General features: G+C 44.7%; 1 protein-coding gene across 1 annotated transcript; it reads left to right on the forward strand.

The window, feature by feature from the left end:
• Positions 1-1,613: 1,613 nt before the first annotated feature.
• LOC135917620 (zinc finger RNA-binding protein-like) lies at positions 1,614-26,411 on the forward strand. Its single transcript, XM_065451172.1, has 3 exons — positions 1,614-1,976; positions 7,725-7,985; positions 25,847-26,411. The coding sequence occupies exons 2-3, from the start codon at positions 7,725-7,727 to the stop codon at positions 26,261-26,263; spliced, it is 678 nt and encodes a 225-aa protein (XP_065307244.1). The 5' UTR covers positions 1,614-1,976; the 3' UTR covers positions 26,264-26,411.
• Positions 26,412-27,154: the final 743 nt, after the last annotated feature.

Here is a 27,154-nt window from a genome sequence, read left to right on the forward strand (position 1 = left end):
TTTATTTTCTCATTAGCCTTGCATTACAACAACAGACCCAAATAACCTAATATGTAAGCGGACATCCCATCCTCCCACGGCCTTTCGCGCGACTGGAAACAGCGCGTTTGCTCTCCGCTTTCTTCGTTCCCGCGCGCCAGACTGAGCCGCGATCGTCGGCTTCCCTTGCGTGCTTTCTCTCGCACATACAGCCCACTACGCGCGGCGACAGTGTTATCGCCCTTGGACTTTATATGGAACATCACGGCGACGGCGGCGGTAAAAATGCGCTTGAAGTGTCCACATAATAGCTATCGGAATAAAATAAAAAGACAAACTAACTTTAAAAAGTACACCAGCCCGCACTTGCGTGTCGCTGTTGTCGACAAAAAATATTCCGGCTTCGGTTTATTCCCGGAAGCTTCTACTGAAGCTGCGCTTTCTCACTTCCTCGCTTGGTTAAATTATGAACGGTCTCTCCATACAAACTAATGTGTGTGATATGAGTGTGTAATGAGCATTCATCACTGTTTGCCCACTAATTGATGTGAGAGGTACGATAGGCGCTGCTGAGCGGCGCGTCAAGTGAACGTTCTTCGAAGTCGCGCGGTGCATTGCTGTTCATGCAATGGCGTCCAAATTCACGACTGATAGGGTGACGCCCTCTGGATTTAAAATGCGTATCCTAAAGGCTGTTTAATCCAATGCACTCTAGCTTTTGCTCGATGAAGGCAACAGACGCGATTGAGGGAGCCGAAAACACGTCATAGAAATCGGGTTTTGGACGTCACCTATAAGTGCCATACAATAGGTGGCCTACCGTTCATGCGTTCATTATCCCCGCTTATTTTTTTATGATTCACTGAAGGCGAGTGTCTTCCATCTAGTGGAACTCCAGCCATTCAGCGCATGACCTCCGAAATCAGTGATATTTAAATCCCCGTTCCTGAGAATTACGTCCCCTGGATTTAAAATGCGCATCTTAAAGGCTGTGCTTTCGCTTGTGGAACGCGGTGGAAGCGATTTCAACAGCCGGAAACACCTCATAGACGTATGGGCTAGTCCAACGTTGGTCTAGACCGTGGGTTAGACCAATAGCTAGTCTAACCCATAGAGTTACTCTATGGTCTATGGTCTAACCACCCTAATGGGCCTCTTCGATTATTCGATATGGCAGCTCCGGACTGTCTAAGGAGGTTCTTTCAGCCAATGAGCGTTGCGTATGCAGCGTCTCGGAGAGTCTGGGACTTTTAAGGGCGAATAATAGAAGAGGCCCACGAATACCGGTGTCACATGAACACCTTTGATCGCGATCAAACACGAGCCGGATCGAAATTTTCGACTGCGATTGGCTCCCTCCTGCAACTTGCGCAAAGGGGCAATCACGACTGAGAAATTAAATCCGCGACTGGCTTCATCGTGATCAAAAGTGCGCCGTGTATAACTCTTTCGTGCACCTAGAGTACACTCTGCGTGTACTAAGAGTTGCATCTCGGGGGCCATAGCTACTGTATCATAGCCAACCCAACGTTACTAGACTGGTTGGGCCAACCATCGTCTTAATGCCTGGATAGCTAAAAGAGAGCGCTAGCTGTTTCAACGTATGTGTTCTGTGTTTTAGCAAGCGCTAACGGCAGCCAAGCGTAGCACTAGCGCCGGCCCTGCCCGCCCGTTCTAAAGAGTGAAGCCACATCAACATCACCAGCACGCTTGCGGGTACAGCCACAGCCGGCTCAGCGCCGAGGGGCCCACGGCTCATTTTGCTTTGTATTTCGCGGCTAATTGCTTTGCAATTACGTTGTTCCGTACCAGTGTTAAATCGCAAAGGACCAGTCTGGTTCACTTCAGCGTGTTTCAGTCGTTCAACGACTCCAGAGTCGGGGCTTTCAGAGCTGTGGCCGTCGGAGGAAACAGTACCGGCGGGGCCATTCTTTAGGAAGAGCCTACCGAGTGTGCCTAAAGAACGCAATTTTGTTGACATTCCCGAAAGCTGCACGGTGAGTGGTAACCTTGCAGGACATTTCGTTAGGCTCTTCTTTTTTGGCGGTTGCTGTTTCGGTTGGAGCGAGCTGCCTTCTCTATACGATACGCACTCGCGAGTTCGAACTCTCCGCTGTGTGAATAACCTCTCAAGGAAGCCCTATGCCTTGCAACGCTCACCCCTAAAATTTCGTTGCGCGTCGCTGCATTGTGCATGATTAATGCTGAAATCGTGAATTCCGCGTTGTTTGGCTCGCCCGCTGGCATGCATACATGCCCCATGTTAACGCTTTTATTCGCTGCATTGTCGCATTTATCGTAGTGCGATGGTGCCCATTGACATTCGTTAATTGCATGTGATTGAAAATGAAATAAAACTTTATTATAATAATCAACATCGGCAAGTGCCTCTTCCAAACTGGTAGTCTAGAGAAATATTTTACAGGTTAGTTCCGGAATAATTTCCCAGTGCAAATGAGAACGCTTCCTGCGAATTTAGTGGCTTGCAAATTCGAATTCTAGCCAGGCGAACGAGATTTGCCTCTTAACCACAGTGTATCATCCTTTCACATTTCAGTTGGCAATATTTGATCTGATGTAAAGTGGGGAAGCGTGCACACGGGATTTCTTTAGTCACGGTTTTGCTGTGAACTGGTTAATATTTTCATATATGTGCTTGCGATTCTTTATCCAATTCTCCTTGCCTTTTGATGGTTCAACATGTGCCAACCAACTGCCAGAAAAGGCCACTGCTTATCCTTTAACTTTCTGTATATTCACGTGTCTCAAACTTGAATCTCGTCACAATCAACTGTTGATCCTCATTTACCAGTGGATGCAGAAAATTTTATCAAGATAGTGGTCGGACATGCTGCATAGCATAGGATGCTAAATGCCCTTAATCAGAGCAGGCTGGCCATTGGAAACCAAACTTGGCAATGTACAACATAATGCTGTAATGGAACACTTGCCTAGTAGGACTCTTTGAGGAACTATCGTTTGTTATCTTTGATGTCACAGGCCTTAGTGCAGTTAAGAGGGAGTCATATGTCTGGTTGTGAGTCATGTCTTCTACTACAGTGGTCCGCATCCTGACTGTAGGGAATTCTGGGTGAGATTCCGAATTTGTATCAATGTGGCCGGCAACATTACCTCATTAGTATTAAAGAGACACCAAAGAAAATTCAAGTTTTGGGTGTGCTATAATTGTAGGTCAATGCAGCACTTCACTGGAGTTTAGAGCTCAAATTTTTCAATAACATGTGAAGCGAAAGGAGGCAGCTGCTGACTGTGTTGGCATTGGCATAGAAATGCTGTGAGGCACGAGTCCACAGTGTCTTATTTTTGTTGACAGCACTGACACCCAGTACACTTGCATTCTATTCCATTTTAATATAAGCTTACTTTTACTTTATTTGTTTCTGCGATGCATCAAAATAAGAGTGCAAATGTAAGTGAACTGCAGAATGAGCAGGCTGATGAACAGCTTTAAGCGAAACTTTGCTACAGCTATTGTCAGCACTGTTTGTTCCAGTGTGTGATGCAGGCTCTAGTGGATGCTTTGATTACACGCTGTGAGGTGAATTCAAAATCGTGATGCGCCTCAGCTTGGAGGTATTTGCACACAGGAGCATAATTCATGCGTGCTAGGATGAAACAGTCTTTTAGTTGGCGTCCGTCCCGGCATGCCTCCTAGATTGAGGCGTCCTGCCTGCATTCTGAAGAGACCACTCGAGAAAAAAGCCATGGGCTGGCGTCTCCTCGTCCTCCTCCATCTTCAGCAAATCAATCTAGCTAAATTAATGGATTGAATCTAAGGCAAGTGAAAGGTAATCTCATGGCTCTGGTGACATGTCCTCTAACAAAGGTTGCCAGCACTTTGGCTGTTCACCTGAAAAAAACTATGCATACCTACCTATTATCATTTCAGTAGAGACGGACTATGTAGGCGAATGATCACCTTTGTTTTACGGAATTGTTGTCATGTATTCAGTGTTGTTCGTTATATCGTCTATTGTTTGTATAATTACTCTTGAAGTCATCATATTTTACACATATTGCATATCCTTGCAGTTATGTGTGGTTTCCACAACTTCGTTAATTTTCTTAAACTGTGAATTGCTGTTTTTTGACTGTTCTCTTTTTTTGTATTATTCTCGCTGAGTGTTTGTGCTTATGGGTAGCTGGCGCTTTGTCAGGCATTTATTTGCCTTTTCGCCAGCGTCCATGGAAAATCTGTACATGATTGTCCGAAATAAACAAACTTCAAACTTCATTGACTGAAGGGCGTGAAGTGCAAGCAGGCTTACTTCAGTCCACCTTTTTCAGGACGTGAGTGTAGAATCCACGGAACGTGGTGAAAAAAATTTAGATTAAATTGCTGGATTCAGATAACTTAAGGATCTGATTAACTTTACTGTCCCTTTAGTGAGAGGGTAGCAGTTGTTGTAGTAAAGCTAAACAAGAAAGATAAACTTGAGGTAGTACAGGCTTAATGTGACAGTGTCCACTCAAAATGATGAAAAGATACATAAAGCTCTGCAGGCTAGCACTGAAGGAAGTCAAGACTCGGTATGATATATTTATAGAGGCCGTAAAACACTTTTTGAAGATAGTAACTATGCGTTGCTGATCTGTATAAAATGCTCCTGTGATCATGTGAGCCAAATATTATTGCACTGTGTGCGGCAAGGAATTAATTATCTCGTATCAAAACAGGAAAAAAAATCGTCTGCTCTTGCATTATGGTTTCTAATATTTGCTGTCTTTATGGTGTATGATAGTAGGGCTATAATTTTTCTCTTTGTACTTGACCAAGTGTTTTCCATCAATGAAATTTAGTTTATGTTGAACTTGCATGCTCCTTCAGATTGCAGCAGAACCTCTTAGCGTTGTCAAGATCTTCCTGTGACACTTGATACCATTCCATGTGTTCTTGGAGAGTGAGTAGCTGTTATGAAGATAACATAGGGTTCTCTAAACATAACCCAATGTCAGGGCTTGTAATTGCTGTTCATAGTAATCGATTTAAGGAAAATAAGTAGTCACTAGAATATCGTGATTCTTTGCTGTTGTTTCATCATTCTATGGTGAAACTAAAGTGATGGAATAAGTCTATTAGCCCATTTACGTAATTTTAACTGCTCCATGATAGCAGTGCATGGCAAAACGATGACACAAAAAGGAGCAAAGACGGGTTAAGCATTGCCTGGCAAGTGAAACTTTATTGGAAATGAAACATGACACATATAAAAAGAACAACAAAAACTAATCTGAAAGACCACAGTGGTGCATCAATGCAGGTTTGTTAAGAAGGTTGTGGACAAGTTGCAAGAACTCGAGAAATGTCACCTGTTTCCTTGTTGTGTGCTGCTATCATGGATAAGCTCTAACTTGCCCGATTAGCCATTCTTGTGTGGTCCATAACTTCTGTTTGAAATAAAACTGCATCATGAAATTTTACTACCCTGTTATGGGCCTCCTTCTTCTTTGAAAGTTTGCATCTAAATTAGGGCTGGGCAGTTTAATTTCTCAAATCATTGATTGATGCTTTAGCTTCAGTTGGGAATAATTTGTTCAGGTTGCAAAAGCAAAATAAGGCAAGGCAGGCAATGCCATGGCTTTTTTTGCTCAACACGAGGAAAGGGAACGACAGACTAGTTACAATTTTGTGACTAATATGGTGCCTGTGGGCTTTACTGGGCAGAAGGTCATGCGCATGGCACTTCAAGCCAGTGGAAGGAAAATTCAGTGCCAAACAGAGCACCTCTGTAGTACAGCTGGCTTGACTTATATAATCAAAGTAATCTACTCCCAAAGAACATTAAAGAGGCACTAAACAGAAAAATGATTTTAGCTGTTAGTAAATCACGTTTTCGTGATACGAAATGAGCTGCCCTTACTGCAAGATGATGCTTGGTATGCCAGAAACGACTCGAGAATGAAAGAGGGACAGTGTTTGAAATTTCCGGACCAGTATGCTGTGACGTTATGGATATTGAAGCTGTCTGTGGGCTTAATTTAACATTTGTTGGTAAAAATGGACTTGATTGTATTCTAAAAGAGCTAAAGTCTATACTTATGGAAAGGAAGTGTCAATAACCTTTGCTTAACCACAGTGGCACAAATGCGAAAAAATACTTTGCAATTGGTGATGTCACATTGACATGCCGGCCCGATGGTTTTTATGTGTAGTTTACAAATTATCAAGGATTGACTTCTGTCCTTGTTGGAACGATATCTTTTATATAGTGTATGAGCACGGAAACTTTTTTCACACAGACACCAATGTACAATTTATGTTTTGATTGTCGTTTCCTCGTCCAATCAGCAATGTATTACAGGAAAATCAATGAAAGTAGAGTCGTTCAAGAATGCTTTATCAATCTAAACTGGTTCAGTATTTAACTGGGTCAGTATTTCTCTTTAGTGCTCCCTTGAGCTTTGGATCCGTACCTGGACCTTTCATTATCCGAGTAGTTTTGGTACACTAGGTATGTCCATTCAACCAAAGCTTCATGACGTGACATAAATGGTCAGTTGAAAATGCACGCCTCTTTAACGTGAAGCATTCTTTGCTTTATCCCAGGCACTTATCAGTGGGTAGGTTGTCTCGCCTAGCTTGGGACATCTTCAACAAATAAAAATGTTGGTCCCAGGGTGCGATCGAACCATGCTCTCCCTGCACAACAACCCTACCCTCTAGAAATTGAATACATGACTACATGTATACTTCTCTCGTGCCAGTGTCAACTGTCTATTCAAGATGAATAATGTGTGCATCGCGTCGCATAGCATAGGCAAAAAAGCATGTGTGTGCAAGAGCACATGCTCTCGCGCGCACGTACTCAACCTTGCCACTGTCTTTCACGCGCATCACTTCACATAACAACATGTTGGCCACTGAGGCGACGTAATGGATGTGATGTTGTGCTTCTGAGCTGAACCGTGCGGGATCGAAGCACTGCCGTGGCTGCTGTTAAATGCAAAAATGCCCGTGTAACATGCATTGGCTACACGTTTAAGAAGTCAAGGTGGCCAAAGTTAATCTGCAGTTAATCTCCCTCACTAGGTGTGCCTCATAACAAAATTGGGCTTTGGCACGTAAAACCCCAGCATTTAATTTAAATTTAACATGTTGGTTATGAAATAGAGAGTTTGCCAGTTTCTCTTAATCTTCACACTTTGCAGCTAGCACTCTAAAACGCTGCTAGAATGCAGCACCTACGGGATCAGCCCGCGTTCTCCAGTCCTTATGATGTAACAGCTGGTGTTTTGTGGGCACTGCGTGACACGGTAGCGACTTCGATATTCGCCTAGGTCGTAACGAAACAGCTTGTAAAGCTTCTTCGCTTGAGTACACAAAGGTCAATCGTCATGCCATCAACATCGCTATTATTGTAATCACACACACACACCCGCTTCACACACTGAATAGCTTGCCTTGCAGAAATGTGCTAGTTCATTTAGTAACTTTTAGCACAACAGCAAATGATACTGGTTCACCAACTACATGTGAGATGCGTTGCATAACATTGATTCCTACGGTGCACGGGATCTGCGTGATTGTTGTAAAGTCCCGGTAAAGGAATTGCAGGTCTTGTGTCTCTTTTATAACACGCATACCTGTATCTGCAAATCTAATTGCTCTATCATTACTCACAAAATAAAATTTACAATAACTTGCATTGAAATTTTTATTTATAGCCCAGCCCCTGGCGTCAATGTATGTTTAAAGATGTCTGCAACTTGTGTCGCTTTTGCAGATGCCTTCGATGCCGCTGTCCTGTAAAGAATGCTGCATGCAGTTCACCGGCCCGGTGCCTTACATGGATCACATGCAGAGCGCCAAACACAAGAAGAAAATGGCGTCTCTGAATCAGACTGACGCATCGGCTCCGGCTACGGACTCCAAAGGAGTGGCTGCCGTCAAAGGAAGCTCCATATTGAGGCATCCGCTGCCGTTTGCGTGCAAGCTCTGCAACGTTTCGATGAACTGCGAAGCTGCCCTGACGGCCCACAATAAGGTGCGTCATGTGATGCTCCCACTACTGGTGCTGAAATTTGGGGTATTCGCCTCGGTGGCTTAGTGGCTGCGGCATTCCACTGCCGAGCTCGAGGTCGTGCTTGTTAGAGCTCGGCTGCAAACATGCCCGTGTACTTAGACTTAGGTGCACGTTAACCCCCCTCTGTGCCTTGGACGAGCTGTGTTCGTCCATGCATTTTGGTAATAACGGCCAAGGATGGGCTCAGCTCGTCAATGGCAGTTCGCATTTTCTAGGAATGCCATGGACGAGCCTGTAGTCGGATACAACTTTATAGAATAAAGGGGAGGCCCCGCCCAGATGACCGAAGCGCGACAGCCGATTGCCTCCGCGGCTAAAATAGTCCCACTCGAAAAATCATGCTCCTGAAACGCGTAATTCTCGGCATAATTAAAGACTTTTGTATTTTGATGATTGATTTAATAGAGCTCTCATGTGCTACAGCACATGCCGGATAGCAACAGAAAAATAACCCCGCGCCTTCTACAATGCGGCCCGTCGTCTGCTCTTTAGCTTCACTGCAAGTGACAAAAGTAGAAAGAGCAGCTCTGCATGGCTTTTGTGCTTGTTTACATGTATATGGCGTATCTACTACTTGTTTTCCAAGCTTAAAATGAATCAGTTGCTATTGAAAAAGTACTTATATAAAACAATGCATTTATTGCAACCATTACAAACCTGTGGCGAGAATGCGGTCGAGGCAGGAAGGTGCAAAAATGCTTCATTCATCGTTTTAAATAAATACTCTTAGTTTTAAATAGCATAAAATTTATATTTTTTGGTTTTGTGTTTTCACAATTTCACAGCACGCATTCTACAGGTTGCGCATGCAGTCAGCACTGGTGGACAGCAATCAATCGACTGTGCTACTCAACGCTCGAACACCGTCGCTAGACGCTCGGCTATCTCACTGCTGACAATGATCATTCACGCTAAGTTGACGGCGACAAACTTTGCGTTGAAGGCTTCTTCTGTAAATATTTTCTGTTGAGACACTCGTAGGTTTGTTTCGTGCATGCACACTTTTCTGATTTCTCCTGAAAATGGTTTTGCTCCATCACTTCACCCCGTCCGACGAAAAATGCAGCGACACAGTACACGAACACACCCGCCGCTACAGTAGGCACCAGTCTTTGGAAAACATTTCTCCTCATGACTTCACTCGGGAGCAAAATAAAACAACATGGAACAAACACGCAGGATGTGTGTTCGTAGTGGTCGCCTAGGGATCCTGTTTTCAGACAAAGCTTAACGCAGCGCCAGCGATGCTTGCTGCAATGTTCCTTCGCCGGATCACGGCTCAGAATAAACGCACGCGGCACAAATGCCGCATCGTAAGCTCGTAGTAATATTTCCGGCATGATAGATCATCACAAACAGTTCTGGAATTCACTCTGACGAGGGGCTGAAGCACACAGCTGTCACGACCTCGCCCAGTTCCAAGCGCGGGCGGCCATCTTCTCTGTCGGCGGGCTCACCGGCCGTCCGGCTGATGATGTTAGTCCAGAGTGCGCGCCCATTGGTGGGTGCTCGTGTGCCTTCGCCTCAGAGGAGTAAACGCCCCCTTTTTTCTAAAGTTGTATCCGACTATAGTTTCATCTCGGTGCTCAGTCGTGCTTTTGGTAGATAGCAGCACACAATCAGCGGCACTGCAGAAGCAGAAGCACATTTCTTCAATCTGAACAAGTAAAACACGTTGGCATCTAGAGTCATCAAAAATAATTTGTTCCGTTTTGGTCAGCATTCGGGATAGGAGCGTGGTATGGAAGGTGTTAAAGAGCCCCATGTAGTCATAATTAATCCGGAGCTCCCTGCCATGGCGTGCCTCAAACTCAAGATTTGGGTTGTGGTACGTAGAGCGTCAGAATATAATTTAATTAGAAGTTCATGTCACAGCATAAATGATTTGACAAAGGAATTTGTCGACCCACCACAGTGTCTCAGCAACTATGGCGTGCTGCTGCTGAGCAAAAGGTGCTACCCGTGCTAGTGGCATCTCAGTTTGGGCAAAGTGCAAGAACGCTTGTGTGCTTAGGACATTATGGAACCACAGGCGGTCAAAACTAATTGAAAGTCTGCATTACAGTGTGTCTTGTAATTACAGTGTTTCTTTGGGACTCAAGAACCCATGAACAAACCAATCGACCAACGAAAAGCTTTTGTAGCATAAACGCTTATAAAAAGATCAACTTGGGAAGTACCAATTGATTCCTTAAGAATTCAGATTTTCTCCTCTGCTTTCAAATCGGGTCAGCGAAGCACTTAACAGAATAACTGCACTAGGTTAAGCGAAACTTCCTGTTTAAATTGAACAGTTAGGGTGTGTATACTTAGCTTTCCGTGAGTGCGTTGCACATCAGTTAAGGCTAATTCTTCATAATACACATTTGCAGGGTCTGAGTAAACCCACCGTGGTAGCTTAGTAACTGTGGTGTTACGCTGCCTATCTTGAGGGTATGAGTTCAATCCCAATCGCAGTGGTTGCATTTGGATGTATTGAAAGGCAGTAACATTAAAGGTTAACGTTAAAGAACCCCAGGTGGTAAGAATTAATCTGGGCTATAGCAGGCCTCATACTTGATTATCGCGTGTCCTCGAATGTAATTTAATTTTTTTCAAGATCTAAGTACTAGTGAAAAAGGTTCAAGTGGGTACTTCAGATAAGAGGAGCGTGCTTGCAATGACTCATTTTCAATAACAAAAGCTTATTGAGAAATCTAGAAGTTTGCTAAACTAACCTATTTCTTCACGTAGGCTATCGAACGTGGGTCTATAGAGAAAACTGTTGCTATCTTGGAATATTACGGTGATGTACATTAATGTTTTGATACCTGTGTGACACGGACGCCCATGAAATCCTTTGAAGTAAGGTTGTGTGAGAGTTACTAAAGCAATTGAACCTCAAGGGAGTTGTGGTTGTACCACACGGCCACTAAGAGTGTTTAACAAAATTGGCTTTGTTCAGTTTATGTATGTGTACAGAAATTTTAACTCAAATTATGCTTAAGTCTATTAAATGTAATATTCTTTGAACAAAAGAAAATATAGCATCTTTATGCAAAAAATTCACTCCAGCTAAACCTCGACGTAACGAAGTTGATAAAATCGGCAATTCGCTTCATCATACTGAAGTTTAGTTCTATAGTAATTTGACCTCTTATGCAAATAAGTACAGTTGACAACCTATTTTTCTGACACGGGGGGGAGCTGCAAAATTTTCCAAATCGGCCAAGTGAAGAAAGGAAATTTGAGAAATACATTCATTTTGTTGAATTTCAGAGTTGGCAACCAAAGGGACGGTTTCATGTCCCGTTGACGATATCTTCACATTGTTGGGCTGATGCTAGGTGCGCTTTTGCGTCTACTCCACCCGAGCGGCAGATAGTGTCGTGCGCATTGGGATGATGCTATCTTGAAAAGCGCTGACAGGGGGGAGTGAATTTTCCAAATCGGCCAAGTGAAGAAAGGAAATTTGAGAAATACATTCATTTTGTTGAATTTCAGAGTTGGCAACCAAAGGGACGGTTTCATGTACCGTTGACGGTATCTTCACATCGTCGGGGGGGTGCTAGGTGCGCTTTTGCGTCTACTCCACCCTAATGGCAGATAGCATCGTGCGCATTGGGATGATGCTATCTTGAAAAGCGCTGACAGGGGCGAGTGAATGCTTTGTCTCTCATGCCTCAGTGCATCTCCGAAACTCAAGATTACGCGACCTCCAGTGTTAAACACACTGGAAGACAGCGCACATGACGCCACAGCATCTCAGCACGCTCACTCTTTGCGCACGTGGCAGATTACCTCTAAAACAGGGCGTGCGGGCTGCATATGCATGCAGCTACGTTGTCAGCCACGTGCTGCCACTGCTGCACTAGAAAAGGAGACGCACGCCAACCCGACACCGCACGTGCACGCAAGCTTTAGCTCGCTCGCTCCCCTCCCCTTTTCCCATTGTTCATGCTGAAAGACAGTGCTCAATCATGCCACTATCCCTCTCGGCAAACTTTCGCAGGCTTTCACTTGCATCCAAGCATACAGCAGGCAATTTGTGAGGTGCATACGCAAGCAGGTGGGCTTGTAATTCAATCATTTGACCACCTGCATCAGCAGAAACTTCCACTTAGGGTCACGGTATTCCTTCACAGTGGCAGTGAAATTTCGTTATATGGAAAACATCGTTATATTGAGGTTATCTTTGGGAAGAAATTCCCAAATGCACTGCTTCTTTATTTTGACCCAAAAAATAATCTGATAAATTTTTGTCATTCCCTTTAATGTTGAATTAATCAAAGTTGGCTGTAATAAATTCCCAAATGCACTGCTGCTGTATTTGCCTCTACTTACCTTATTCTAACAGGCCCCTATATCCAATTCACAGTCTGTTTTTATTAGTTCAAAGTAAGAGTATCTGAATATTCGAAACTTTCGAATAACAAATGGGGTAGGGTTCGATTCAATTCAGCCTTCAAATTGAGTAGTTAGTAAAGGCAAATATTTTTCCAATAGTGCATAAATATTTCAAAATGTCAACTGTGCCCAGTTGAACATAAAATTAGAGCAAAGGTATGATAAACTTCATCCCCACCAGCATGGTATAGGCATTAAACATAACTGAGGGCAGGCTGCGTCCCTTAGTGAGCCACAAATTACTGGCTATACAACAATGAGTTGCACTTCGTGAACAGTCCTATGCATGCGCAATAAGTTCATTTTAATTCATAATGTTCCTTTTGTGCTTCAAATAAACAGTGCTTCATAACATGCGATGTAATGACAAACTTGCTAACATTATTAAAATGAAGGTGCGAGCATTGTTTTACATGCTGAAAATGACAGTTCATTATTTGAAAACTATTAGAATATCATTGAACATTCAGTTTAATTTTGTTTTGTTTCTGTGGCTACAGTGAAACTTTGTTAAACCGTAGTTGGATGAAGCTCGGAAAAAGTACATACTAAACAGTAGTACTGCTTAACCGAAATAGCATGAGATCGCCCAGTTACCTGTCAAAAACGGAACTCAGAGAGAGTGCGATGAAAGGGGAAAAAACATGCAGTATTTATTTACTTCGCACGACAAACATGATATTTTTGTTTGATGCCGCGGCGGCCTAGCAGTGACAACAGTGGCCTCAAACTTGCTGAAGCTGTGAGCCAGCTTTTCAGCCAGCCCCTTCTTCGCAAACACTCGCATGGCAGATTCCTCGTTGGCGTTGCATATTCTCCATGTACAGGCGCGGTAGTGTTGCAGAAGTTGTGGGGCACCTTTTCATTGCGGGGTGCTGTTCTCGTCACGATAATTGCGTTTATGAGGCTGACGTAATGTGCAGCTTCTGCCACTGTCGGGCCTGAATCGCCCGTGCTGTCGCTTTCCTTGTCGTCCTTATCACTGTCGCTAGGCGACACTTCGGCAACAACAGAGGCAACGGTGGCGAAAAGTCCAACCTCGTAGCCGACATCTTTTTGTGGTCGCAGCAGCGCTGCCGAACAACTTCTTCGCATTCCAAATGCCACACACCGTACTCAACAGTAGACTCATGCTGTGTGCCAGTGCCGACTTTTCGCATCACATTCGATAGCACGAACGATGTCTAATTTTTCTCCTAAGCTAAGCACCTGGCGTCTTTTATATTCGAGTTTCGGCACGATGCAAGTTCTGGCTTGCACGATGCCGCAATGCTCTCTGGCACGGCGCCAAAATGATGTTGATGTTGATGTGGCTTAACGCGCAAATGCACAGGGCGCTTGGAGGTCATTCTGCTGATTTTTGAGGCTTGTTGTTCTGCCAGGCCGCCCCATGGAGACGACGTGCCGCCGTGTTTGCACGACGAAAAATGGAAACACTACGTGTTAACCGATACGTACGCAGTAAGCTGGTACGGTTTATGCAGATGCAAAACACATTATGTTCAATGGCCGCTGAGTCGGGGATTTGTCTTTACTACTTTTAAAACAAAACTACTCTTTACGGGTAAAATTTAATGAGGTTTTACTGTATTTGATAATATAACAGATTTGCTCTTGAAAATTATTTGCACATCCCTACATCAAAATAGCAAACCAACATAAAATTAACATTATGGCTTTTATGCGAAGTAGAAATTTAACGCTTACCAGACTTACATCAGCAGGCAACTGATGCAGACGTGATTTTCAGAACAGGACGTTTTAATAAGGCATGGTTTGACTGAAAAAAGATAAAATTCAGTACAATCAAAAAAGTGCTGAAGTAATAAACTGTCATGCTATCCTCTACATAACACTTCCCAGGAGGCATGCCTCCAAAGGGAGGTTAGTCATTCGTGATGAGTACACTTCTCGGGTGAAGTTCAAGAAAACAATATTTGGCACCTTGCCAAATATTGTAACATGCAGTTATATTACCACCCAAATGCGCGCCAAGATAACTTGGTGCCTATTCTACTGGGCACATCAACTAACGAAATCTGAATCGATGCGCACCCTGTTTAAGCAATATTATGGAACATGCAAAGGCACACACATGCGCACAGCTGAATCTTATGAGCTAATGGCTATAGGAGTCTGACAACACTGTTTCGCTGTCTACCGTCCACAGAAAGTAATCTTCAGTTCCGTTTAATGCTTTAGAAATGCTACACTTCTGGAGGCTCACGCAGCCGTCGTCTGCTGCAGGGCATCCCACGCACAATGGACCCACCTTTGCAATCTCTCCGAGTGTCATTTTCTTCAGATGACCTGTTCAGCCAGTGTGGCTAGGTACCTTGTGTCAAACTTTTTTTTTAGTGAGAATCGGTTTAATTTTGGTTTTGAGTAGGATTAGGATTGTAATGTCATGCAAATTTGAACGCACCTTTTATGTAAAAAAAAAGTGCTCGTTAGAATAGTGCAATACGATATATTGTTATAGTGTTTCAAAGCGGGCCAGTTACTGTAACGTCGTCGTCCTCAGCTCCAGACTCCTGCTCCTGTTGCTCAATGTTGTGCAGAGCAGTGTAACAATATCATTTCGTCATGATAACCGTTACAAAGTACACATTCCTTGTCGAAACATTGCCGAATACTCGTTCTTTTCTCCCTAGCACACAGAGTGATACAAACCACCTACCTGTCACTATAGCCAGTGTAAGCAACCCTGACAATTTCCATGATGTGCTGAGCAATTTAATCCTTTCATTTATGCATTTATTCTCATGTGTCAATTTTTTAAAAATTCTTGCTCTTGTGTTTGAAATGTGTCGTTACCCTTATGTGTGTGTCTACTGCCTTGTGTTTCTTGGCCGTGTACGTTTGCATTTTGGCCATATGCAGTTTATTGTTTTGTTTTGCATGATGTATTATGTATCTGTGTGCATCATTATTTTGTGCTTTGAGGTTGTGCTAATCTTGTTTTTTAGTGTTTGGTATGTACTGTAAAGAAATGTGTATAATATGGAACTGCATACAATATGAGTGAAGCAAACTGAGCAAAAACGTTTATTTTACCTTGGACCGTGTGCTTCCATCATTGTCATCCTCGGTTGAGCTGTTTTCGGACTGTCCCTTGCCCGAGGACTCTTCCCTGATTTGGCCATCTTCTGTGCCATCAAGCAGGTTTGAAATGCCGCCCTTCTTGAAAACTTGCTGTATCAGCATGTTACGGCTGCCAAACTCAAACTGTCTCTAGATGGCGCCTTCTGTACACTAGAGGTCGATGAGGATGATGGTAGCCATGCAGTAATAACAAAACCAAAACTTGGAGCCCGACTTGTGGCAGAAATTTTAGTTGAGGTCCGCATTTAGTACAAGGTGAAAATTTGGGACGCTAATAATAGGAAAAAATCTTAATGTTATATGAACGTTTTCATGTTATTTCTGCATTTTATTAAGCGTTTATTCCTCTATTTAACTCTTTTCCTGGCATACCTAATTATTTTGTATTACTCTGAAGCTGCACAACTCAAACACATTCTGTTTCATGAGAAATGGCTATTCAAGCAATTAGTAATGTAGTACTTATCTGACCAGCACAAAACAACCTTGGAAAAGACTGGGTGTACCGTAAAAACCGGACTATAGGTCGGACCGGAATATAGGTCGATCCCCCAACTAGCGAATTCTAAAAATGAAAAAAAATCTTTTTCAATGGCACAAGTGCCGAAAGATACCCTTACCTTGAATCAAATGCGACTCGTGCACAATAGTGACAATATTTATTTAAATGCTGCTCGCATGTGCACCGGGCCAATTTTTAAACGTATCGTGTGACCATCGACCCGCGTGCTTTTCAGCACCTTATTAACGGCGCTGAGTGGCGAAACAAACAAAATACGCGCATATATACATGTGCGTTTACTTTCGCTATTTCGCCACTCCGTGCCGTGATGATAAGGTGTTGACAAACACGCGGGTCGCGTGATACTGTTAAAAATTGGCCGGGTGTACAGTACGCAGAAGGGCACAAAGTGCGGAAGCGCTACAGTCGACTCACGATAATTCGAAGCCGCTTAATTGGAATTTTCGGTTAATTAGAAGTGAAGTGCTGGTCCCGTCAGTTTTGCATGTAATTCTATAGAAGAAATCGCTCGATAATTCGAAGTCCTCATCCAGTAATATTGTTTAATTGGAAGTTAATTTTCAGCCGGGATCCTCGAGGTGACCGTCATTCTTTGGTAGAATGTGCAATTTTTCAAGTGTTGTAACAGTTCCGTGCTCCGCGTTGGTGTCATCGCCACTGCAGCTGCCCGCAACGCCATCCTTCTTGGAGCGGCGCGATTATTCATTGCTACGGCTGCCGTGGCCTCCGCGATCAACTCCGGCGGGAGGCGAAGCGGCTCCCGCCGGAGGCCATGCACGGCTGCCGCGCGTGGCCGGAGCTGATCGCGGAGGCCACGCGGGTGTCATAGTTGCACGCAGCGCTGCATACTGGCAGTGGCGAGATTGTGCGAGAATAGTTTTGCAGCGTGCGCAGCGTATGTCGAGGCGTGTGTTGGTCGAGCACCTTTGTGCGGGTAGCTCGTAGGCTAGGTTGTTCCACAAGTGATTCGGAATTGACTGTACCTAGTCGCGCAGTTTATAGCCATGGCAAACCGTGGCTCTTATCGCGTGCTCGACCTGGCAACGAAAGTCGAGGTTCCGAAGGAAGTTGATAAGGGAGGTGCCGCCTAACAAGACATAGCGCGGAAGTACGGGATCAAGCCGAACACACTCTCAAACTACATCAAGAACAAGCGCACAATAATGGACGCATTTGAGAACGACAAGTTCAAGACTTCTCGGAAGCGAATGCGCACCGGCGCTTACCCAGAGTTGCAGAAGGCTCTGCTGAAGGGAGGCCAAGAGCAACAAACTTCCTCTCAGCGGAAACATCGTTGCAATGAAAGCCCGAACGCTTGCAGCAATGTTGCGGATCGATGACTTCGTTTCGTTAGATGGATGGCTGACGCGCTTTAAAGATCGCCATGACCTGGTTTTCAAGAGCGTGTGTGGTGAAAAGGCGTCCGTTAACCAGGAAACATGCGCCACGTGGAAAGACGGAAAGCTGCGTGAATATCTCGCCGAACACAGACCGGAAGACATCTTCAATGCAGATGAGACTGCACTCTTCTATCGGCTTCTACCAGAGAAGACCCTGACATTCAAGGACGACGACTGTGCTGGGGGCAAACGCAGCAAGGAGAGAGTGTCGGTGCTGATCGCGGCAAACATGACTGGCACGGAATGATGTCGGTTACTTGTGATCAAGAAAGCCGCGAAGCCGAGATGTTTTAACTCTTTCGGGACCGGGGAAAAAACAGGCAATTCTGATGGGTGTCAAAAATTATTTTTTATTACGAATAGTCATTGCGCTATATTGCTGCAATGTTTATCAAAATGTAGCTAATTAGATGGTCTTTCATGCATAAAGAAAGGTTAGACTTAAAAGTGATATATAATATTTTTTAAAAAATCTCAAATTCAAGATTTGCTGAAAGAACAACATAAAAAAGTTGGAAAAGTCATGGATATACAAGTGGAAAAACATAATAAAAAAAATTCAAGATATACAAAATGTGCTACAATGCCTCCTTTCTTGCTTGTGAAAATTTGGCACGCGTATCTACAACTGTCTTTTTTTTGTGTGAAATCTAGCTTGCACCAGTGGTCAGCCACTCAGGTCCCACGGTTCTTGTGCCACTCGACGAAGCAGTTCCGGGCAGTCGTAAAACACAAGTGAACTTGGCATGTGCTGCAAAAGACATTAGTTTTGAGCTCGATTTTCTTCTGCTCATAGCACAGCTTGCAGTTTCTGCGTTTTGCCACTTTTTCCGACTTGTGGAGTGCATGTTTTGCGACGGGTGGTGGAGGCGTGTGTGCTTGCTTGGCACCGTCAAGATTCAGAAGCTGCCGAATGAGCTCTTCTCTAAAAGCTAGGTGGTCAAACCCGGCAGTGCGTGCCAGCTCAGGAATCTCTGGGTGCAATGTGCGGTGAGCTTGGAAGAGTACGAAACTGTTCACACATGCAATATCGATGCAGTGGAAGAACAGAGTCTTCCACCACCGTACGCTTCTCATGAGAACATTATAATATCCAATCATTTGATCCGATTTATCTACGCCTAGCATGCCAGCATTATAATCATGGATCAGCAGAGGCTTTGTTATAGATATCTGAGTCCAGGAGTTTTGCCTTCTTTCCCTTCTTTTTGCGGTGACCGTGTCATTTGCAGTATGAACCGTGCTCATCATGTTGACAACACGCCGGTCTTTCCACTGAAGGTACAGGATGTTCTGATCGCGCAACCATCGAATGTCGCCACGTCGAGCTTTTTTTTTCCCACCGTGCATCCTTCAGTTCGGCAGGAAATCCTCGGCGATCCTTGCGTGTGGTTCCGCAAGCCAATGTTTTTCGGCTGAGAAGATGACTGAACAGGCTAGTAGAAGTGTAAAAATTGTCCATAAAGATCCTGTAGCCCTGATCAAGATATCTGTGACACAGCTGGCAAACTACGTCGAAAGCTAAGCCATGGGGCCCTGGCTGCTCACGCTTACCGGTATACACACTAAACTGCACAGTATATCCGGTGCCAGGGTCAGCTAGGACCCATAGCTTGTAGCCCCATTTTGTTACTTTATCTTTGATACACTGTCGGATGCCTGACCGCCCTTTCGATTTCACCATGCGCTCATCCACGGAAAGATCGCGATGTGGCTGGAAAAGATTCGCTGACACTTCGTTCATGTGTTGCAGGAGCCACCACATGTATCGGAGCTTTCCTCTTGAACTTTGAGTGACATCGTCCAAGTCTGGAACTTGCAACATTGCGAGTAGAGCTATGAACCGGCGTCGCCGCATGATCCGTGGTGGGAGCAGACCGCTGTGCAGATCTCCTACGTTCCAATACAGCTTCAGCCGAAGAACCTTCACAACGCCCATGTAAATTACGAGTCCGATAAACTTTAGCATTTCACTTGGGGTGACTTCTTCCCAAGATCCATCGGAACAAGCATGCGTTGGTTTTTCCAAAATGTGAGTCCAAGCATACTTGTTCGTGTTGTCACAAATTGTTTCGATCACATTCATCGAGAAAAACAGAAGAAAGAAGTCCAGAGCAGTCAAGAATTTCTTTGATCCGCTTCTGAGCGCCACGCCCACTTCTGCGTCCAAGTACACGCCAGGTTCCCGTAGCGGCGAAAACTCAATCTGCTTCTGCGCTGGCGGCAGCAGATCATTGCCGTAGCTTGTTGAGACCCTATCAAGTAAAGATAAAATAATGAGAACATATAGCGAGCCCGTTCACCTACTCCAGAAAGAAATGAATGTGGAACTATGCTCACCTTCGGCTACTAGATGAAGTCCGTGGCTCATCATCATCCGAATCGGAGTCCGAAATAAAATCGGAGCTGCCGAAGTCGTCTTCAGACTCTTCGCTGCTCGGTTCATCAAAAAAATCCGTTGCCGAAGCAGCGGAATCGCGCGATTGACGGCGTTCTTTTCGAGCGACCGGACGCGAGCACGACGCCATTTTCCACTGCGTCCGCCGCCGCCGCAATCGAGAAAATTCTCTCTCGCGTATCGCCACCTGCTGGAAATGAAAGAAACTATGCCGAAACCGAGAGTCTAGTTCCTGACGACCTCCTAGATGGAGCTACATGTCCAAGCGCGCAGAAATTTGAACGGGGCAGTGCGCGCAAAACCGTCGATCATATATGATCGATGGCCTATGGGCCGGTCCCGAAAGTGTTAAAGGCGTGAAGATGCTGCCTGTGGACCATGAGGCGAACAAAAAAGCATGGATGACGGCTGAAATCTTCAAGAGCTGGATAAGCAAATTGGACCGCAAGTTTGCTGCTTCGAACCGCAAGGTGTTGTTCCTTGTTGATCACTGCAGTGCTCACGTGAATGTGCCAGCCTTGAGTGCAATACGCCTCGCATTTTTGCCTGCAAACACAATGGCTGTTTTGCAGCCAATGGACCAAGGCATCATCAAGAATGTTAAAGTCCTGAACAGGCGGCACCTCCTCGAGCGCATGATTTTGTGTATGGATAGCTCCGCAATGTTCGAGGTGAGCCTGCTTAGTGCCATCCACATGTTGGCGCGAGCATGGGATCGTGTGAAGCAAGAAAAATTGCAAACTGCTCCAGGGCTTGCGGTTTTGTGGCAGCTTCTTCGGAGGATGCCTCTGAAATTTCAGCGGAGGAAGCGTCAACAAGCGAGCTTGACGGCACTGATTTTGGTGATGCTCTCGGGGACGTCAATTTTGAGGATTACGTCGCAGTAGACAAGGCGGTCGAAACGTGCAGTGCGCTGACGGATAGCGAAATTGTAGAGATTATTCGACCCCAGGAAGTGACCCAGGAAAGCGACGATGACGTTGAAGGCGAGCCGCAACCTAAGGGCCGATTTACGCTCGAGCCGCCCATCGCCGCAAGCCGCACCGCACGCGTGTGGTAGCGCGAAAGATTGCACGTATCAAACACTTGTGCACAAATTTCGGTTTACAATGTGTAAGGTATACACTGTGCACACAGTGTAAATGGTAATTTGTGCACAAGTGCTGGATACGCGCAATTTTTCGCGCGACCGCAAGCGTGCGGTGCGGCTTGCGGCGATGGGCGGCTCGAGCGTAAATCGGCCCTAAGGCTGCCGATGTAGCTGCGGGCCTTGCTCTCGTGGAGCGCTTCTTTGCCGCTGAAGGTAACGCGGAAGAAGCGTTCCGCCACATCTACAGCCTGCATAACTTGCTTTCAGCAGCGCGATTCGGCAAGAAGAAGCAAAGCAAGATGACCGACTATTTTTCTTAGCGAAAATTCTCCATTTCACCACAAATAAAGTGCTGTTTTTTGTGTTTTGTGCTTAATTGGAAGTTCGTTTAATTCGAAGTTTTTCGCGGTCCCCGTGAACTTCGTATTAACGGGAGTCGACTGTACTCTGAATCAGAGCAACGCCTTTGATCAGAGTAGTCCGAACTAGTTTCGCATGACGAGTGCTTCTCGCTGCCCAGTCCAGAGGCGCGCGCGCGATCTCTACCGCTTTCAAACGGATGCATTCGGCTGTCACAGGCAGCGATCGTACACGCAGCTCCTGGACGAACTTTGCAACCTTGTCTTCTAGTTGTGTGGTCCGCGTTTTCTGTTGGTTTGCCGCGTTTTTGTTGAATGTTGGCGTTTTCTGTTGGTTTGCTGCTTCTGTCTCCGCCAGTACCGAATGCTATTTTTGGATACTCCAAATTCGCGCTGTGCCGCGAGGTTGCCGTGGGCTTCCGCACACTCAATCGCCTTTTTCTTGAAGGCGACGGTGACTTGTCGTCGGCTTCCGCTCATTTTAAAACAAAATGTGAAAAAGCAGCCTTTAGCCAGTATAACTTTGTGACAATGTAAACGCAAATTGGCAGTGCCACAATGTCGCCACGACGCAACTAGTAGCGATGGCCATGACGCGCTGCTGCTGATGGCAATAACGAAGGTGCTTCTTTACTTCATCCGCCCATTGTTGCAAGACTTCTGCAGTTTTTCCACCAATGTCCGGTATATAAGACGAGGGTCGACTTTTCGCAATGGTTTTTTAAAAGAACGTTCAACCTATATTCCGGTTTTTACGGTACTAAACATACATAATCTTAAGATCCTTAGGTTAGCTGATGATACTCATTGTTTACTTAATAGTGATCCTGCCTCTAACATTCCAGAACCTTAAGCAATTACTATACATGCTTAGACATTTTACTTTCAGGTGTAACATAGCTAAGACAAATTATAGGTCACAAGAGCACGCCACTAGATCATAAGTTTCCTGAATAAGAACAAAGATATGGAAAAAATTACTAGACACCATAAACCTGAACAAATAATCAAGTGGGAAATAAGTAGATTACTTGCTTAATTTCCAACGCTTCAATCTCCTGGAGAACCATCTTCTTTATTTTAGAAAACTCTGGTGTTTAGTGTTTTTGTTTATGTGTAATGAAGCCTATGTGCAGTTTTCTTTTCATATTGTGTTTTAACCTGTTTTTACGTGAGGGTGCACGCCTGCAGTTTCCTCTTCATTGTGTACATTTAGTTCAAGTGCACTAGATTAAAATGTATGTTCTGCTGCCACAGCTTCTGTGCAGCTATTGTCCCGGGTAGGAGGGCCCTGTCAGGCGTGGCTTCCTTTTGTTCTCCCTGAGCATGAAAATGCACACTTGAATAATATCTTCAAATTCTTTTGACTTTTAGGTCCTTGCTAATAAGTTTGTTTCCTCCTCTCATATATAATGTTGTGTGCCTTGGGCATATTGCAAATAAATAAGTAAATGAACAAAGACGTAAATAATTTAACAAAGAACAAATAAAAGAATAAATGAGGATCTCTGTGTGAGGTCACTTCATTTGTTAATTGTTAGTCCAGATAAAGCGACATAACTTAAATCTCTTTGTAAAGAAGTTGAATGGGCGGTGAATTTTTAAAATTATAACCATTAGTTTGTTATAGCCACTGATTAATTATTACACGGCTAATTATTGTGTCTGAGAGTGTATTCACTACAGGTAAGTCATCGCGGAGGTGTTAGCTCCCATCGCAGCTGGGAACTGATTTAATTGCGCTCGACTTTAGCCGCGTAGCCTTTTAAGTAGATGGCAGAAAAAGTCGGTGACCTTTTGCTGCTGCATCTGCCTCAACCTAAGGATGACTTTCTCAGCAGCAGCTGCTATCTCGAGACCATCTTCGCTATCTCTGTGCCTGCTGAAGTAGCGGCGCAGCAGGTCCACGCATCGAGCGCTTGGGAGGATGTCGGCATGTTTGCACACGGCGGAGTATCGTCTTCCTCGACACTCATCATCACTGCCTTCATGCGCCCAGGCAGCACCAAGCAGAAAGTTGTTGTCGGTTAGCTCCTCTGCTGCCACATTGTTGGCATCCACGCTTACATAATCACAGAAAGTTTCACCTTCAATTATGACACCAGTGTAACTAAGTACCTTCCTTGACGCTAGTATAGCTTCTTCTAATGCGGCGGCATCATCAGGTGTGACTACTGGTTTCTTAGGTTTCTGCCTCTTTTTGTCCCAGTCATGCAGCCATCCAGAAAAACTTTTCTTGTCATCCTATTAGATATGTACTGCAGTTGAAGTTTCCTCTTTCCTTTAAACCATTGCGGTGACATGCTTTTCCCTATCGCCAAAGGTGGAAGCTTCTCCAACCTGTTCATGTTTGTACAAAGGAGCACAGTGGTGCATACCTTGCTGTGTTTCCTGCTGCGACAGAGCTTGCCTTTTAATGATAGGGTCCTTTGCGGCAACATTTGGTAGAAGAGAGCTCTCTCATCGGCATTGAACATATCTTTCTCTTCATACTTCTGTAGGAGGGATCCAACGTTGGCATTCACCCAGGACATTGCTGTCTCTTTGTCTACAGACTGGTACTCTCCAGTGACGACCCTGCCAGCGTTATCGCAACGAAATCGCTGTAGCCAGCCATCGCTTGCGACAAAGCTGTCACAGCTCATAATGCAAGCAAAGTCTCTTGCTTTTCTCTGGAATAGTGCCTCACTCACGGGCAAATTAGCAGCCCTTGCATCGAAAAACCACTTGCAACAGTGCCCCCTTACACTGCTTCAAAGGCAGGAGACCGCAGCTTCTTCCGCATACCTTTTATGCCCTGTCCAACAGCGCCAGTGATGACTTCCTTGATACTGAGAATTGTAGAAAGTGTGCTTGGTGCAATGCTGAAGTCCTTGGCCACTTGCGTTTTCTTCGTCCCGGATGCAACAGTTCTAGTTAAAGCTGCCTTCTCATCCAGAGTGATAACTTTGTTTTCATTTTCAGCTGCTGTGGCCGTCATTCATTATCCTTTCATGTAACCGGCAGCACAACATAAAAACAAAAGTGGCTGACTGACCTACACCCGCTTACGAAAAAAAAGCAAACAAGTGCACATAGCATGCTAACAGAAGTTAGGCTTGGTCAGCTTGGCTTGGCTTTGGGCATCGCCTATGCAGGGTAGCCGCGGGAGATTTAAACTGCCACATTCAAAGGCCCGCAAAGCGCGGCACATTTTAACAAATTGGTATGTTGTGTGCAAAGCGGGCGGTTGTCATTCTGGGACGTAAATTTTTCGTTGTACATCTTAATCAGTATAAAACTTGTTTTGTTAAAATGAAACTTAAAGCACATGGGTTTCTGTGATGACTTTCAAGGGGAATTAAGGTTCTTTTGTTATATCCATTATCTCATTATAGACTATTACGCTATAACGAGATCTAAGTGTATACCATATTTGCATGATTCTACCGTACCCCTGATTGTAACACGCAGTTATATTACTGCCCAAATTTCCAAAAGAACAACTTGGTGCTGATTCTCCTGCACACATCAAGTAACGAAACCTTAGTTGATGCGTACCCGCCGTGGTTGCTCAGTGGCTATGGTGTTGGGCTGCTGAGCACAAGGTCGCGGGATCGAATCCCGGCCACGGCGGCCGCATTTCGATGGGGGCGAAATGCGAAAACACCCATGTGCTTAGATTTAGGCACACGTTAAAGAACCCCAGGTGGTCAAAATTTCCGGAGTCCTCCACTGCGGCGTGCCTCATAATCAGAAAGTGGTTTTGGCACGTAAAAGCCCAAATATTATTATTATTATTATTATTAGTTGATGCATATCATGTTGAAATGATTTTATGGACCATACAAAGGCAAACAAACGCCCTTTTTTTTTATCCTGGTACTGGACTACCTCGACAAAAGGTGGTTTAGCAGAAGCATTGTGACAGGCCCACAGCAAACTGGAAAATGGCAACTGCAAACCAAGGCATAAACAAACAACACCCGTTCGATGGCAGTGGGGCTAGCTACCATGTATTGAACTTTTTATTTTTGGTACAAATCGGTTTCCTTTTTGATTTTGATAAGAATTAGTTATGATTGTGACTTGCATGCAAATTTGAACATACTTCCTATTAAATAAACGTGTGAAGTAGAATAATGTAAATATGCTGCTTGGTCATTCCTGCAACCACTGTTCAGAACTAGTTTTAGGAAACATTAATACTTTGCAGGGGCACTGGTTTCTGAGTTAAATGTGTGCGGCAGTCAGCTTATTCGCATAATATTTTTGCACTCTTCTAATCAAGGATATGCCCTCTCCAGGCTAGCTGCAGGTTTATCTTAATTTAGGTCAATATTGTTGTCTTTCGTGGAGATGGGATGGTCTTACCATATTTGCGTCGTTAGTTATGTGTTCTTGCTTTCTTTCTTAAAACTGGGAAGTATTCAGTACTCTGATATTGAAAGTCTGCTTCTTCAGTAGAGAGCTCCATTTAGATATTTTACTATTTTGAAGCCCTTGTTAACAAACACTTAAAGCTTTGCCATAACTGCGTTACTGAAAAGTAACCTTCACGTTTTCCACTTCTGCCTTGCAGGGAAAAAGGCACCAGCGTGTGTTGAAAAGTCAAGGCACCATCCAGCAGTCAACCGAGGAGTCCTACGCTGGCTCTGCGATGGCCACATCATCAGTCATGACTCCAACACAAGCGCCGTCCACGGTGGAAGACCTCTCCTGCGAGTTCTGCGGCATCGTGCTTTTCAAGAGCATGGAGTACAAGGTGCTACACCTGGAGACAGACGCACACCAGAAAAACAAGCAGTGGGCCGTGGCACAGCAAGGGTACAAGGACGAACGCGAAGAGCCGATCCTGAAAAGGCAGAAGACATCCGAATACCAGGAAAGCGAAGTGACCGGAGGTCCCAATGGCGGGTATAACGAGTATGGAGGCTCATATGAGTATAATGAGCACGGAGGCCCTAATGATGGCTACGGTGCGTACGGAGGCCAGTGAAGTCTCTCCACACTGTACCGACGATTGGTTCAGTCCAGGTGGTCGTTCGGGCGTTGCTGCTAATTGGACAGATTGATGACCCAAATTGCCTCCCAATGAGTGTGACATGTTGGCACCTGAAAACCCATAAAAATCACTTGTCACCTTAGCTTCAGTGAACTCACTGCAATCTTTTTTCCAGCCTAGTGTGTGCATGATTTCAGCACGTGTGAAGTGATCCTTGCGTTTGGTTTAACCTGCAGCCGTAAGTGATGGCTCCAATGGATGTGCTTTGTAATGTTCACCTAGGCAAGGTGATAACTGCGGGAAGGACACAAAGCAAAAGGATGCGACATTATCATGCCTGGAAAAATCACCAGGCTTCTTTGTGACATCTTGACTGTCCTGTGTGTGTGTGTGTGTGTGTGTGTGTGTATGTGTGTGTGTGTGTCTAACCATGTCCATGGCCTACTCCATTGGTATTGCAGTGAAATACATCTGAGTGGCTGAAAAGTCTTTGTGGTGTTTGCTTATCTCTGCCTGGTGGAGCTGGTATTGTGAACAATGGCTGGTGCAGCTTGGCACCACCTTCTATTCTTCTATGGGTATACAATCTTCTGCTGCATAGCAGATGTTTGTGCTGTGCTGCATAGCTACAGCTATTGGCCTCGGGATTATTTGTTATCTGAAGCGTAGACGATTATGGGATGAGGTCAAAGCATGCAAGTATTCATCATCATCGTTAGCTTATTATGTCCACTGCAGGATGAAGACATCTCTCAACAATATCCAATTACTTCTGTTTTATGTCAGAAGACTACATCCTGTGCCTGAAAATTTTCCACCTTCATGACACGGCCTAATTTTCTGCCATCCTCAACTGCGTTTCTACTCTCTGGGCAAGCATTCTGC

Source organism: Dermacentor albipictus, chromosome 10, assembly GCF_038994185.2.
Source record: "Dermacentor albipictus isolate Rhodes 1998 colony chromosome 10, USDA_Dalb.pri_finalv2, whole genome shotgun sequence".
Taxonomy (NCBI): Eukaryota; Metazoa; Arthropoda; class Arachnida; order Ixodida; family Ixodidae; genus Dermacentor; species Dermacentor albipictus.